The sequence below is a fragment of the Nicotiana sylvestris genome, chromosome 2 (assembly GCF_000393655.2).
Source record: "Nicotiana sylvestris chromosome 2, ASM39365v2, whole genome shotgun sequence".
NCBI lineage: Eukaryota > Viridiplantae > Streptophyta > Magnoliopsida > Solanales > Solanaceae > Nicotiana > Nicotiana sylvestris.
This window is the reverse complement of record NC_091058.1, coordinates 143,543,389-143,560,208: the sequence shown is the minus strand read 5'-3', so window position 1 is coordinate 143,560,208 and position 16,820 is coordinate 143,543,389. Positions and strand designations below refer to the sequence as shown.

General features: G+C 39.4%; 1 protein-coding gene across 1 annotated transcript; it reads left to right on the top strand.

Annotated features, from left to right (window-relative positions):
* The first annotated feature begins 6,662 nt into the window (after positions 1 to 6,662).
* LOC138885709 (uncharacterized) lies at positions 6,663 to 7,565 on the top strand. The gene has a single exon (XM_070166686.1). It carries the CDS (start codon positions 6,663 to 6,665, stop codon positions 7,563 to 7,565), a length of 903 nt encoding a protein of 300 aa, XP_070022787.1.
* Positions 7,566 to 16,820: the final 9,255 nt, after the last annotated feature.

The following is a 16,820-nucleotide window of genomic DNA, read 5'->3' as shown; positions in this document are numbered from 1 at the left end:
AGATTGACCTGGGATTTGAGGAATAAATATATCAAATATTTGAAGAACGGAAAGCTCCCATCAGACCCTAAAGAGTCGAGGGCCCTACGAACCAAAGCTGCTCGATTCACATTGGATGAAGATGGAACATTATACAGAAGGACATTCGATGGACCACTGGCATTATGTTTAGGGCCAGGGGACACCGATTATGTTTTACGAGAGGTCCATGAAGGCACTTATGGGAACCACTCCGGCGCCGAATCTTTGATTCACAAAATCATTAGAGCAGGGTACTACTGGGATAGCATGGAAAAAGACACTAAGGAGTTTGTTCGAAAATGTGATAAATGTCAAAGAATTACACCGATGATCATCAGCCCGGAGAGCAACTTTATTCGGTACTATCCCCATGGCCATTCATGAAATGAGGGATGGATATCGTCAGCCCTCTGCCAACGGCCCCAGGTAAAGGTAAATTCATTTTGTTTATGACTGACTACTTTTCTAAATGGATAGAAGCACAGGCCTTCAAGAAAGTTAGAGAAAAAGAAGTTATAGACTTCATCTGGGATCACATCGTGAAGACGTCGAGAAAACTCTTCAACATGAAGGCCTTAGGTTTTAAAGCACGTGTTGCACTCTTTTTCCCTTAGATCGGTTTTTATACCAAATGGGTTTTTCTGGCGAGGGTTTTTATGAGGCAACAATTATGTGCTACCCGAGGAAATTTCAACAGTATCCAAGGCTTCTTTACAATCAACCTCGAATACTGGGGGCATCACCCTCGGATGTTATATTTTTGAGAAAAGTACTTCATGTCAAAGGGTCTCGATAGGGAAACTTTGTAGTGGTCCAAACGATCGAATGAACCGTGTCCACATAGATTAGTCGAGCCTCGATGGAAAAACATGTACGCATGTATGAATTATTCAATGAAACACTCTTTATATATCAAACTCTTTGTGTCTCAAAGAAAATTTTCTACTATACGAGCTCCATACTTATGATTTTGCGAAATGGCTCAAGGGACAAGCGTAAATATACCTCGAACGCTCGGGGAATGCTCGGGGACTATCATTGGCAATCAACATATTTGATTTATCTAAACTTGAATTCGTAAGACCTCAAAGAGGAGCCCCTCGATCTATTGGCCAAGGCCATCATTCTCGGGGACTAACACTTCAAACAAGTTTGAAGTGTTATTGGGGAATAATCCCAAGAGGCATACCCAAAGGCTACGGCCAAATTAATATGGCTCGGAGACGTCCGAATCCCGCAATTACAATAGGCCTTCAAATTCTTTGAAAAATCAGTTAAAAAAGGCTACCCTTAATGAATAATCAAAAAAGGGCTTCAATAAAATCAGCCCTAAAAACCTTAAGAGGTATCAAATTATCGTAACACAAACATACTAAGGCACAAAAAGCAGAAGGGTTTCGATCAACATCATACCCCTAAAAAACCCAATGGGTAAAAAATACATGCTAAGGCATAAAGAAATTTCAATAAATATTTTAAGCCAAAAGAGGGGAATAGTAGCCATCTTTTAGAGACCATATTGGCCCAACCTAAAGAAGTCGAAGGGCCAATACATTTAGAGTTCGAGATCTTGTTCTCTCTCCATCCGAGCCCAAGGGTTCGACTATCCCGAACCCAAATAAACAATAACTTGATTATAGCTCGGGGACTCGCATTATCCGGCACAAACCCTTAAGGGTCACAGTAACTTCGAGGAAGCCATCCGAGACCAAAGTCTCGAGCACACCATTCAAAGCGTAAGATTGAGCTAAAATATTTTACAAAGCAAAAGACATATTTATAAAGATCGGGGAGGCATTCAAGAGAAACTTTCTTTTATATATTTGAAAAGGGATATGTACAAGAGACCGTCAAAGGTCTTACAAAAAAGAAAAAGAAAATAACTATCAAACGTCTTACAAAAAAGAAAAAAAAATCCTAACTATGCCTGGGGCCGGTTTCTCCCTCGGGAGCAACTTCTCCTTCGGGCTCCTCATCGTTATCGGACCCATCCTAGCTACCTTTATCACCATCATCATCGTCGAAGGAGAGAAGCAACCTAGCATCGGCTTCAAGCACTTTAGAGAGGTCATAACCTCGAGCGTGGATTTCCTCGAGGGTCTCCCTCTAAGATTGGAACCTCGCCAAGTCATTACTCCATCGCTCTCGATCGGAGGCCTCCCTTAGTTGCATTTGAGTTGCCTCAGCATCAGCCAAGTACACTGCTATAGACTGTCAGTCGAGATCTTCGTCTCCCCGACTTCTGCTTGGCTTCAGCAAGCTCGGCTTCGAGCTCCTAAATCCTTTTGGCTTGGTCCAAACATTTCTCTTTGACGCCCCAAAGTTGGACCCCAGTCGATAACAATTTGGCCAAGGCGACCTCTTTCTCCGCAGTAAGGCGATCCATGTTCTCCTTCCGCCGATCGCAGTCAGCTTTGACTTGATCGACCTCCATGATAGTTACCTATGATAGTTACCTACACATGTAGCTCGGCTCCTTCCTTACGAGCCTGGGCCAAGTCTACTCGGAGGTCCCTGATCTCCTCTTCTTTCTTCACATAGAGGCATTTGAGGGCATCCCTCTCCTAGGTAAGTTTCTTGAGATCGGCCTCACACCGACTTAGCTCAGCTTGGGACTTGTTGAACGCTTCCCGATGGAGTACCATATCCTATGAAGACAGGAAAGAAGTCAGCAAGAAGAAAATAAAATTAAACATGAAAATAGTGAATGAAGTTTACCTGGTGCAGGATGCGATGGGCCTCATCAAAAACCATCGACGCATCTAGGTCGGAAACATAATCGACCCCCACAAGGCATTCGCGGAATATGTCTTCCCCATCATGGGTCGTTCCCACATCAGGGGTTTCCATTGCTCGAGCCTCCCGAAATTGCCCTTAAGAAAATTGAGGGCCGGGTGGCAAATCATCGATAGTGATTGCCCCATGCAAGTCGCTTGGGGAACTCTCTCCCTTCTGAAGAGCCCTACTACCGGACGCTTCGAGCACACTTGCCATTCGTTCATCATGGCAGGAAACCTCTTCTTCCCCTGATGACTTAGGGACTTTGCTCGGAGTACCTTCCGAGATCTCCTCGGTCCGAGGATGAGTCTCCTCGACCGTCACCAGCTCAGCTATCTTCGATGCCTCGATGCCTCCCCTCTTTTGAGGAACCAGCTCGCAACCGGCGTCCCCCCCTCCTCCTCTTCATCTCGTAGCTTTTGGCCTATGCCAACAGAAAGAGCAGCAGAGTCGCCCCTCGGCTTACGAGCCCTACTCTTCTTAGGCTCTGGGGTATCATAAGGCAAGGCACTTCTCCTCATCTAGTCCTTGGCCGGTTTAGGAACCACCTTTTCCCCAGGCGGGTCCGGCCTCAATTCAGCAACATCCCCGTGGCTTACATAGAAGGGACGTCGTAAGCATACCGGATACATTTACCGTGATTTTTAGCCTCCCATTTACCCTTTGCCAGGTCACGCTAGCAGTGCTCGGCATTGGAGAAATTTGTAGCCAGCTTCCGAACCTAGTCTTTGAGATCGGGGACCGCATGGGGCATCTAGGCACCCGCTGCATAACCGATGAAAATGTCACACAAAGCAAAAAATAAAGCACGAAAATTAATGGCTAACACTTACATTTGGGGTTCCACTTCTCGGGGAACGGAAGTTTCTACTCGGGGATGAGGTCGCAGGCCCTTACCCGCATGAACCGGCTCATCCAACCTCGATCCTTGTCCTTGTCGATACTTGCAAAAAAGAACTTCATCGATCGGAGTTGGAGCTTGATTAATCCTTGATAGAGCTTTGGTCGATATAGCCGCATAAGATGGCTAAAAGTGAATTCCAACCCCTTGGCCTTACCGTAGAAGAAGCGCAACATAATTAATATGCATCAGAATGAGGGGTGCACCTGGCTGAGGGTCACCTGGTACGTCTTGCAGAAATCGATGATAACCGGGTCGAGGGGAACCAATATGAAGGGGTAAGTGTAAACACTTAGAAACCCCTCCACGTGAGTAGTGATGCTTTCTTTGGGGGCGAGGATCTGTAACACGACCTCGAGCTGTTTTGCCGTTATCAAGCAAATATACCTTGATACGTGTTGACATCGGCCAGAGACCGGCGAAGGGTTCTCGACTTTGAAGTCATTTTTTAGAACACAAAGGCCGGGAACAATCTCGTGAAGGAGCGATTCCACGAACCTTTTGTCACTTGCCGGCCGGGAAGAAGAAGAAGAAGAGGCTTTCTCCTTTTGAGGGACGGTTTTGGAGGTTTTCGCCATTGATTCAAATGAGAAGAAGCGGAAAGAAGTAGAGTTTGGTATTTTTGATCCTAAAACATTGAATCAACAGACGGAGGAAGAGAGAAGAAAATACTTAGAGAAATTAGTGAAGGTGAAAGTAAAGTTTGATTCAAATGGGAAACATGTATTTATAGGTTCACGGCGACGGTTCGGTGGCGCTAGTGGCCGACCGCCAATGGCTAGAATTTAATATCTTAGGGAAACGAACTAACGGAATGTTTCGGTCACCTCGAGCACTTACATCATGGGGATGACATCATCATCGGGGCCTTCGGAAAATCGAGGTTCAAGTCGTTTCATATCATTTTATTCTAAGACACGATGGGACTATCTATATACAGTGGAAATCGGGGCTACCCGATTTCGTTCTTCGATGGAAAAAGTGATACCACGTGGGGAGGCCAGGACGTCGAGCTTGAGGTCGAAGATCCTTTTCAATTTCAAGGTCGATATCATTTACCGAGGTCAGGAGAAGGCATGCTTCAAGATGATACCATTATGATTCAACAACCGAAAGGGCAAGATACTCGTGACGGTCCAGAGATCACGGCGTAAATTTCGGAATGGATTGGTCTTCGGCGGTTAGTCAACTGTCAAATATGATTTCCTATTGTAATTAGAAATGTATCTTATTTAGGACTCCCCTACTATATAAAGGGGTATCCCATTCATTTGTACAGGACGGTTCACTAATAAGAAAATATACGCACATTATTTTCTTGTTATTCTACTTACTGTTCTTCAGACTTGTTTTATCATTTATTCCCATCATCATACCTCGAGACTGTCATAGGTCGAGGTCAAAATTTTGGCCACACACTGGTTTGATTTATCTTGTTCTTTAATTTATCTATTTAGTTCTTTGTTTATCAATTGGCATTGAATTAAGTCACACATCCTTAAAACCAAAATACAAGTTTAATTGTTACTCGAATTTTAGGGTGAACACAATTCTAAAAGCAACTTTTCATATGCTATTTTTACATTCACCTCTATTTCTTCGTGTCCAGAAGTCATTCAGAGCATGTACTTACTGTTAGATCATGTTTTAATGATGCAAATAATATACATGTGCAGGAAATCAAGTTCAAGAAGTAAAGAAGACTGCTGGAATGGTTCATGATGTACAAGGAAAGAAATCAATCAGCATGTGATCAGCAAATCTGGATTAGTCTCATAAATTTGGGCGCAATATAATCAAGGAATCAATCAGCGATAACAATAATTAGCTGAGCTGGAAAAAATCAAATAAGCCTTAGACAAAGGCACGAATCATGGGCAGAATCACGGAAGACTAAAGGATACGAGGAGATCTAGGAGGTGACCACATTTGGAAGATCCAACAATCAAAGAGAAATAAAGTGAAGCAATCCTCTGCTGAAGGAAAGCAATCAAGAGAAGCAACAGCTCATTCCTTATTCTTGGAAAGAATCAGTTCTTTCCAAGGATCAAATCTCTTGGGTTGTCAAGTCTCTACCATCCATCAAAGTATTTACATACCCTTGTAAACCCTAGCTTAGATATACTTTGATCAAACCAAATCACTCTCTTCATTCTACTACAAACAAGCATTGTAGTTCACTAAGATCTGCTGTGTAACAAGTCAGGGAAAGAAATAGAGCACACAACCGGTGAGGCATTGTATCAAAAACGAGTGCTAGAGAAACTGAGCGATATACACCACATCTGTACTCGAAGGAAACTCATTTACTAAAGAGAACTCCCTTGCAACCCAAGGGGACTGGATTAGGATTCACATTGAATTCGAACCAGTATAAAAATCTCGGTGTTTTTAATTTCTGCAATTATTTTCTGCATCTTACCTTCCGTTACCATATCTGCTATATTATCATATTCAGTCGACTACTCAAGTTATAAGTCAACTTATAAGCAATTAATTTTAAGTATTTACAATTCACCCCTCTTGTACTTTCAATTGGTATCAGAGTAAGGCTCACATTTTACCTTTTGCTTAACAGCTTGTAAGAAAAGATCTTGGCAAATCAAATTATCATAGGAGCTCTCTTTCAGGAAGGAACTTCACAAGTTAGACCACCATACTTCAATGGACATCATTTCTCTCACTGGAAAGTACGAATGGAAATCCTTGCTAAAGCATATGATGTCAAAAGTCTGGAGTGTCATTAAAAAGGGAAACTATCCCCTACCTGCCAGCACTCCACCACTTGTTGATCCTGATAATATAGATTCATACTCAAAAGAGCAACTAGAAGCAGTACAAGTGAATAACAAGGCAAGAAATCTGCTTCACAATGGTATAAGTGGTGAAGAATATGAGAAAATATCGTAAACTTGAGGTCACCTATGAGGGAACCAGCAAAGTAAAGGAAACTCACATCAACATGCTAGTTCATGACTACGAACTCTTCTCAATGAAAGAAGGAGAATCCATTGAAGAAATGTTTGCCAAGTTTAGTAAAATAATTAGTGACTTAAAGGCATTTGGAAAGCCCTACACCAGTGGTGATCAAGTCAGAAAAATTCTTAGAAGTCTGTCAACCACTTGGCAGACCAAAGTAGTCACACTGGAATCTCAACACCTAAAAAAATTGTCCTGTGATGAACTGCGAGGAGAACTCATTGCTTTCGAAAGTACGCATTTGAAAAAGATAAATCAAGAGGAGAAAAAGAAAATAGTTGCATTCAAAACCTCTACTGAAATGGCTGAAAATGAAATCGATGATCCTGAAGCTCTACAAGAAGAGATTGCTATGATGTCTAGAAATATGGATGGGCTGATGAGAAGATATAGAAACACAAAGAAAGAAATATTCCCACCAAGACGATCCAGGCAATACAATGAACAGGATAAGAACGATGGAAAATGCTACGAATGTGGAAAATTTGGGCACATTCAAGCTGAATGCCAAGAACTGAAAAGGAAGATCTCTAGAGGCTTCAACAAGAACAAATCATTCAGAAGCTGGAGCGATAAGGATGACTCAGACCATGAAGAAATAGAAAATCTTTGTTTCATGACAATTCTGGAAAATGAAATACACAAAACCTCAAGATGCTGGACAGATGAAGATGATTCAAATGACGAGAACTGTTTCATGGCACGGGGTGAAACTAGTGAGGTAAGATCTTATGACTGCAAAAGATGTAGCGAATTGCAGGATATTCTTGATTCCACCTTAAAAGAGTCTCAAAGAATGATGAATGAACTTAAGAGACTCACTAGGGAGGCTAAAGAATGGAAACGCAAACATGAAGTATGTGAAATCGAAAAAGAAGTACTTTAAGAAGAGTTTGAGGAGTTGCAAATGCAGCTTAATAGCTTGCACAAATCCACGAGTCATAGTTCTGTTAGGTCAAACCAGACGACTTACAAGTCAACTGGAAAGGAACCAATCAGAACCAAGTCGACTAGTCGGTAGAACCAGATGACTTACAAGTCAACTGGGAAAGAACCAGCTAATTCTAAATCGGCTAGTTCTAACACTTATGAAAACAGGTCTGGAGCTAAATGTCATTACTGTAATAAAAGTGGGCATAAATATTCCGGTTGTTGCTTTCGTAAATCAAATGTGTCAGGATGGGTTTGGAAACAAAAACATTCTGAACCTAGCAACACTAACCCACCAGGACCCAGGCAAGCTTGGGTACCAAAAAGAAAGTGATCATCTTGTCTTGCAGGAACACCACAGAGTAAGCCACAAAGGAAAATGGTATCTAGATAGTGCGTGTTCCAGTCATATGATAGGTGACAAAAACCTGTTCAAGGAAGTTACAAAGATCGATGGAGGAAGTGTAAAATTCGGAGACGGTTCAAGGGGCAAAATAGTTGGCACTGGAAAAATTCCTTTTAATAACAACTGTGACATTACTGAAGTATATCTCATTGATGGCCTAAACTACAATCTCTTGAGCATAAGTCAACTCTGCGACTCAGGATATGAGGTAAAATTTAAGAGAACAGGGTGTGCTATTGAAGACGAATCAGGTAAGATAATTCTTCCTAGAAAAAGGTATGGAAATGTTTATATACTTGATGGTTTTGAAAAGATAGATGGCCACATTTGCTTATCCTCTATGTCTGATGATCCATGGTTATGGCATAGAAGACTTGGCCATGCTAGCATGCATTTGACTGAAAAACTGTCCAAACATGATTTAGTTATTGGTTTGCCTAAACTGAATTTCTCTAGAACTCATATTTGTGATGCATGTCAAATGGGTAAGCAAACCAGAAATTCCTTCAAAAATAAAGATATAGTATCTACTTCAAAACCTTTGCAATTGCTTCATATGGATTTATTTGGGCCTACTAGAACTGCTATCATAGGAGGTAAGAGGTATGCTTTTGTTATTGTTGATGACTTTTCACGTTTCACCTGGGTGATCTTCTTGTCTCATAAGGATAAAGCCTTAAGAAATTTTGAAGTTTTCTGCAAAAAGGTTGAAAGAGAAAATGGATATCTTATCTCAAAAATTCAGAGTGACCATGGAGGAGAATTTGAAAGCAGAGCTTTTGAAGACTTTTGCAACGATCAAGGATACACTCACAATTTCTGTACACCACGCTCACCACAGCAAAATGGGGTTGTGGAAAGGAAGAACAGAACTCTCCAAGACATGGCAAGAACCATGCTACTAGAACATTCATTGCCAAACCATTTCTGGGCAGAAGGCGTGAGTACTTCTTGTCACATCCTCAACCGTTGCCTTATAAGGCCAATTCTGAAGAAGACCCCTTATGAACTCTAGAAAGGTAAACGTCCAAATATTAGTTACTTCCATCCCTTTGGAAGCAAATGTTTTATTCACAATAACGGTAAAGATAATATTGGAAAGTTTGACCCAAGAAGTGACGAAGGTATTTTTCTTGGTTACTCGTTAAATAGCAGATCTTTTAGAGTCTACAATAAACGTACTTTATGTGTAGAATAATTTGTACATGTTATATTCGATGAAAATAATCCTTTGGTCGAGAAAGGAACTACTGCAGGTGACGAAAATCAAACTCAAAAAGCTTAGGACAAAGGAAAATCACAAGAGTCGACTAGCACATCTAGGGTGATCGAGTCAACTGGAGAAAATAGCAGCAATACTCCAGACCCACAAGTCGAGTCGACTACAAATATAATTCGACCAAATGAATGGAGAAACGAACCCGAATATCCTCAGAAATTTATTATAGGGGATCCAAACGAAGGAATGATAACCAGGGCTGCCCTAAAAAAGAAAGCAAATATTGCATTGATTTCTCAAATTGAGAAGGTAGAGGAAGCACTGAAGGATTCAAGTTGGGTGCAAGCCATGCAGGAGGAATTACATCAGTTCAGCAAGAATCAAGTGTGGAAACTAATACCCAAACCTGATAATGTGTCTGTGATCGGAACTAAATGGGTATTTAGAAACAAACTGAACGAGTATGGAAAGGTCATAAGAAATAAAGCGAGACTAGTTGCTCAGGGCTATTCACAACAAGAAGGAGTCGACTATGATGAGACTTTCGCCCCAGTAGCTCGTTTGGAGTCTATACGAATTCTTCTGGCATACGCATCCTTTAAAGGATTCAGGCTGTTTCAAATGGATGTTAAAAGCGCCTTTTTGAATGGATTTATTGAGGGAGAAGTTTTTGTAAAACAACCTCCAGGCTTTGAGGATTCAAAATTTCCATACCATGTATACAAGCTTACCAAAGCACTGTATGGGTTGAAACAAGCTCCACATATCTGGTATGATAGGCTGAGTACTTTTCTTATTGATCATGGCTTTACCAGAGGTAAAATAGACACTACTTTGTTTATTAAACGATCATCAGAAGGTAATCTCATTATTCAAATTTATGTTGATGATATTATATTTGGTAGTGCTAACCCTCTTATGTGCAAGGAATTTTCAAATCTTATGCAAAGCGAGTTTGAAATGAGCATGATGGGTGAACTCACGTTCTTCCTTGGGCTACAAATCCAACAAACCAAAGAAGCAACTTTTATTTGTCAGACCAAATATACAAAAGAGCTGATTCAAAAATTTAGTATGAACAATGCAAAATTAATTGGCACTCCTATGAGCCCCGCTACAAATCTAGACAAAGATGAACAGGGCGCGCTAGTTGATGAAACCAAATATAGGGGAATGATTGGATCACTGCTATATCTGGCAGCAAGTCGACCAGATGTTATGTTCAGCGTATGTAAATGTGCCAGGTTTCAGTCAGCTCCTAAGGAGTCACATTTGACTGCTGTAAAGAGAATCATTTGATATCTCATTGGAACTGTATCTCATGGATTGTGGTATCCTCGCTCTAACTCTTTTAAATTAGAAGGTTTTTCATATGCTGATCTTGTAGGTGATAAAGAAGATAGAAAGAGCACTAGCGGCACTTGTCAATTACTAGGAAAGGCATTAATATCCTGGAATAGTAAAAAGCAAGCATCAGTTGCCTTGTCCACTACTGAAGCTGAATACATTGCTATTGGACAGTGTTGTGCACAACTACTGTGGATGTCTCATCAATTGGGTGACTATGAGCTTTCGTTTAAACCTATACAAATTTTTTGTGATAATTCTAGTGCTATTTGTCTTTCAAAAAATCCTGTGCATCATTCTAGAGTAAAGCATATAGATATTAAGTATCATTTTATTAGAGATCATGTTCTTAAGGAAGATATAGAAATAGCCTGTGTTGGCACCTCTGCTCAATTAGCCGATATTTTTACTAAGCCTTTGTTAGAAGAAAGATTTTGTACTTTGAGAAAATTACTTGGCATTATTTGCTTTTCTAATAACTCTTAGGACCTATGTGCTCAATTACTTTTAAAATGCTATAATTGTCCTTTTCCCACGCATTTATTACGCCTCCGATTTTTTCCCTCTCATTTCACTTCGTTCACATCAGTTCACAGTTCGAAGATGGAAAGCTAATCATCACGTCTTCTCAACTGACAGCTTTTTCTTTTCTGTACTCAACCGTCAAAACCCTCTTCTTAAGTTAGAAAACCCTTTCAGTCGCTCTCATCTCCATCTTCTCTCCAAAACCTCGAGCAAATCCCCTCTGCCTCCACCAGAAAAAGTACCCTCTCTAAGGTGAAACCCCCTTCTGCACCTCCTGAGCAAGTAGACCTAGGGTCTGATCACTCTGAAGGCTTCGCCTCATCTCAGGATGATTTCTCTGAACACTCCCAACTTCTAGGAGAAAAAGCCTTAGGCAAACGACTCATGGAAGATCCTCCCATTTCATCCACCCCAAAGAAATCAAAGGTTTATTTCTCTGCCTTACTCGAGTCGGACCTAAATTTCTGGGATACCCCAAATAGGGATCTTTCCATTACTCTTAAGGACAAGCCCATCGCCCATGGAAAGGTCGTGGATCTTGATGATATGGAATCCCTCAACTGTAAGGTTAAAGAACTCTTTGTTTATAAAGGGTGGGAAAAATTCCTCTCTATTCCTCTGCCTAATGTATATGAACCCCTGGTCAAAATGTTTTATGCAAATCTTCGCTCTAGTAAACCAGATAGGCTAGAATCTCTAGTGCTAGGTAAGCGCATTGTTCTTGATTGTGCCTTGTTTGACTCTCTTTTCCAATGTCGTTGCTCTGGCTTCCCTACTCTTTTCAAAAATGTGTGGCCTAAGGATTTTGAAATTTCTTTTGACCAAGCCAAACAGTGCATTGTTGAGTGTCCCTCTGAAATTCTTCCAAACCAATTGGTCCCCAGTGATGTAAGTTTGAAACTCGGTTTCTGAACTATATTGTGGCAACCACCCTGATTCCTCGTACTGGTTCCTTTTCAACTTTCTCTCAAAAGGATACATTCTTTGTCTACTGCCTCATCACCAAACTCAAACTCAAGCTTTCCTCCTGGGTCATCAATTTCATGATAGAAAGTGCTGAAGATCCTACTAGTTTACCCTATGGCATGGCAATCACTCATATTCTAGAAGCCCATCAAATTTCTCTATCCAACTATCCCTTCATTACTGTCTCCAAGTCCTATAATTCTAGAGCTTTTGCTAGTATGGGCTATGTGAGTATCAAGGGCTCCTGGGTTAAGAAAAGTGAGAGTGAAGCAAAGCAGGCCCCTATGGAAACCAAACCTTCATCAGTTGTTCTTCCTCCTACTTTTGTCAGTTCTGAGCTAGTGAGAAGCTTAGCTCTATTGACTCCAAACTCTCTGACATCAAGAATCTTCTTTCCGCCACTCTGTCCACTGTGGGTGACATTCATGCTATTTCAAAGGAAACAGGGTCTGACGTGTCAAAAATCAGAGTTGTTGTTCTTAGAGTAAGGGAGAATGCTGTCAAAGCCTTCAAGGAGGTTCACGACAGGCTGGATGGTCTGAGCGTCACTGTAAATACTAGCTTCGAACAGTTAAAGGAGGCCATCTGCAACACCCTTACCTATTTCCTACGCTGCTAGTGTGGATGTTTTTCAAAACCATGTTTTTTTTGACATCTTGTTTTGGTGGTATTGTAGGCTGCGGTTTAAGCCCTTGGATAATTCTGTTTTTTTTTTTGCTACTGTGGGCTGTTTTACCAGCCGCTGAATAATCTCTTTACCTTTTCTGCTTTACTGTTATCTATGTTTCTAATCCCTCTTTGCTGATGACAAAAGGGGGGAGAAAAAGCCTATGTTATTTTGCCTATGTTATGTGTATGCGTACAGGTACAAGTCGACTATGCGTCTATCTGTGTATGTGTACAGGTCGACTGCACACATTTTATATGTGTATAGCTAGCATATATTGTATACTGTACAGGTACAAGTCGATTGAATACATTGAGGGGGAGTCAAGTCGACTAGTAAAACACAGGGAAGTTGACTGGTTTTTACTTCTTTACCTTATTATATTATTTTGCCATCATCAAAAAGGGGAGATTGTTAGATCATGTTTTAATGATGCAAATAATATACATGTGCAGGAAATCAAGTTCAAGAAGTAAAAAAGACAGCTGGAATGGTTCATGATGTACAAGGAAAGAAATCAATCAGCACGTGATCAGCAAATCTGGATTGGTCTCGTAAATCTAGGCGCAATCTAATCAACGAATCAATCAGCGATAACAATGATTAGCTGAGCTGGAAAAAATCAAATAAGCCTTGGACAAAGGCACGAATCATGGGCAGAATAACGGAAGACTAAAGGATATGAGGAGATCTGGGAGGCGACCACATTTGGAAGATCCAACAATCAAGGAGAAATCAAGTGAAGCAATCCTCTGCTGAAGGAAAGCAATCAAGAGAAGCAATGGCTCATTCCTTATTCTTGGAAAGAATCAATTCTTTCCAAGAATCAAATCTCTTGGGTTGTCAAGCCTCTACCATCCATCAAAGTATTTATACACCCTTGTAAACCCTAGCTTAGATATACTTTGATCAAACCAAAATCACTCTCTTCATTCTACTGCAAACAAGCATTGTAGTTCACTAAGATCTGTTGTGTAACAAGTCAGGGATAGAAAGAGAGCACACAACTGGTGAGGCATTGTATAAAAAACGAGTGCTAGAGAAACTGAGTGATATACACCACATCTGTACTCGGAGGAAACTCATTTACTAAAGAGAACTCCCTTGCAACCCAAGGGGACTGGATTAAGATTCACATTGAATCCGAACCAGTATAAAAATTTCGGTGTTTTTAATTCCTGCAATTATTTTCTGCATTTTACCTTCCGTTACCATATATGCTAAATTATCATATTCAGTCGACTACTCAGTTATAAGTCAACTTATAAACAATTAATTTTAAATATTTACAATTCACCCGCCCTCTAGTACTTTCACTTACAAGTTTTGCCCTTTGTTTGGTCCCATGACTTCTCGTCACCAATGTTTACTATAAGGCCAAAAGAAAAATTGGAAATAAAAGAACGGTAGAAAATAATTCTACAAATGAAAAGGCACATTAGTAATTAAAATTGATAATGTAACTATAGATGGTCCAGAGGATGGAACTGAAAGAAAAGAAAAAGTAAATGATAGTGACGGTGATGAAACACATGAATTATGATAAGCCCGCCAGAAAATAGCAGCTTCCACGAAACTCACCCCATCATTCTATTTTCTTCCTCTTACTCCTTTATATTTTTTTCTTTTTCTTTAATCTCAAACTCCACACCAAACATAGACAATTCTTGACAAAATCCTTATGAATACTAAAGTTAGACCATGAAAGATCCTCCAATGATTCAACTTAGGACTCTTTGCCTGTGACCAATCATGATAACGTGTCTCTTAAGATAAAGTTTAAAGTTTTGTGCACTATTGGTGTAAATAATTTGTTTTATGTTCAATTCGCATATTAGATAATTATATGTAAATCTTTATTATACTAAATTAATAATCTTATAAAATAATAACTCACGTATTATTACAACAATAATGAAAAAAATACTTTTACGCTAGTAGTACAACGTAAATCCCTTAATAGCTGTTGTCAGAATAGCTGTTGCAAGCTTTACTCTCTTGACCTTTGCCCCTAATTGAATCTTGATCGACTCCGCCCACATCTCTTGGTTCAATATATATTTTAGAAATTGCAACAGTATATCTCCAAATATTATAGGCAATGTATAGTTTCAGCTTAAAATTCTCACAACTTTATATTCTTAAGGCGAAGAAGATAAGATGTGGAGCAATTGATAATGGGCAAATAGCGAGCAATTTCTAGCAGCCAGTAACCAGTGGTTGGCAGGGGCGGATTTAAGGGCGGAAGGGGCTCACCCGAACCCTCTTCGCCGAAAAATTATACTGAATATATAAGGTATAATCTGTTTTTTACCTTTATATATTAAGTTTTGAACTCCCTTAACACAATTCAAATGTGTAGTTTTGTAGTCAAGGGAGTTCAAAACCTTCATAAGGTCATAGGTTCAATTCCCACAAGTTAATTTTTTTTTTAAACCTCATTCGTGGAGATCCAGCCTCCGCCACTATGGTTGGTTACAAATGATACATCAAAGAGGTAGGTTGCGCACAGTCCACATGAATTGTTACATAAAAGTCTCCATTCTCATAATGAAACTTATGAGAATCTCGGCGTGGGGTGTGATTCCTTAATTTCCAATGCCAATGGTAACGTTATGTATATCACATGATGTGCGATCCACAGGTCACTAAAAGCTCATGAGGCAGCTCAACGCTGTAATCAGTCCCATGACTTTTGCGCTCTCTAGCTCCCTGATCTCATATGAGTTTAAGTTATATATACTGATAATATAAATATTTTTTAGTAATTGTTATATGTTATAATTATAGGTAGCCGTCTTAAAGATAACAAATTTCATATTTTAAGAAGGTTAACAAAATGATTTTGAATGACCAGATAGTGTAAAATTCCTTCATACTAACGATATATATAATCTAAACTGATTTCATACTTGAATTTTAAGTTAACTAAGCTGGTTTAAATCTATTCTTTTAAATAATTTTGTGAAGCATGTATATTCGAACGATTCATCATAATTTGACTATTTTATTGTAGTACTATTTTATCAACTTATCACAACTCTTCGTCGAACCTGACACTGTAATACTTATTTAGGTGGAGTAAGTATTTGCAAACTAATTACATGTGTTAGTGTTTAAGTACAATTGATAATGTGAAAGAAAGAGAATTAAATAATTTGTTTTCCAATAATTAAATCTTGGCTATCGCATACTTTTCCTTCTCTACACGCATCTAAGGCAGACAGTGTCCCCCTTCCCTTTTTCATGTTGACACTTTCTCAATCAAATAAACATACATAGCTACAGACAAATACACGTGAGCTGACTCCTGCCTCTAGCTTTCCACATACAATCATCTCTATCATGACTAACCTTATCGTCCAAATCATTATCTTTCTGTTTTGTTAATTTATATAATAAAGCATAAAGAACAGTACTTTTAACCTTAATTATTTCTTTAACTGTTCACTTCTTACATATACCACTAGATCATGCAAAATATACCATATTATCCCGTGGCGCAACATAACATTGATACTACCTTTAGATGGAATTAAACCCTACGTCTCGTTATATAAATCTAAAAAAAGTTTGTGTAATATCATTAGTAGAAATTTAATTTATTTTCAACGGACAGTTCCATCGGAATGTCCGTGGGGAAAAATCAGCATTTTCCCACGACATTCCCACTAAAACAGTTTCGTGCGTGGAATAACATTTTATAGGTAAATCTTCCCAGTTAAATTGAATTAATAAGATACAGTTTTATATACTTTCTGAAGTCTCAATTTATGTGGTAGAGTTCAGATTTCGAAAGTCAAACTGAATTTTTCTATCCTAATTTTGTATGTCTTGCAGATATTTTGAATTGTTAATTATTGTGAATTATAGTACTTTTTACGTAATTTTTAAATATATAAATTTTACTTTAAAAAAGTTTAAAAATTTTATGACATAATTCACGGTTAATTAAAAAGTTCGACTCTCGAAATCCGAGCTATGCCACATGAACTGTGACAGAGAGAGTATAACCTAAACTCAGAACAAAATTCTAGGTCTGAGAGAATGCGGAGAGGAAGAAATTAACAAAAGCAACCAA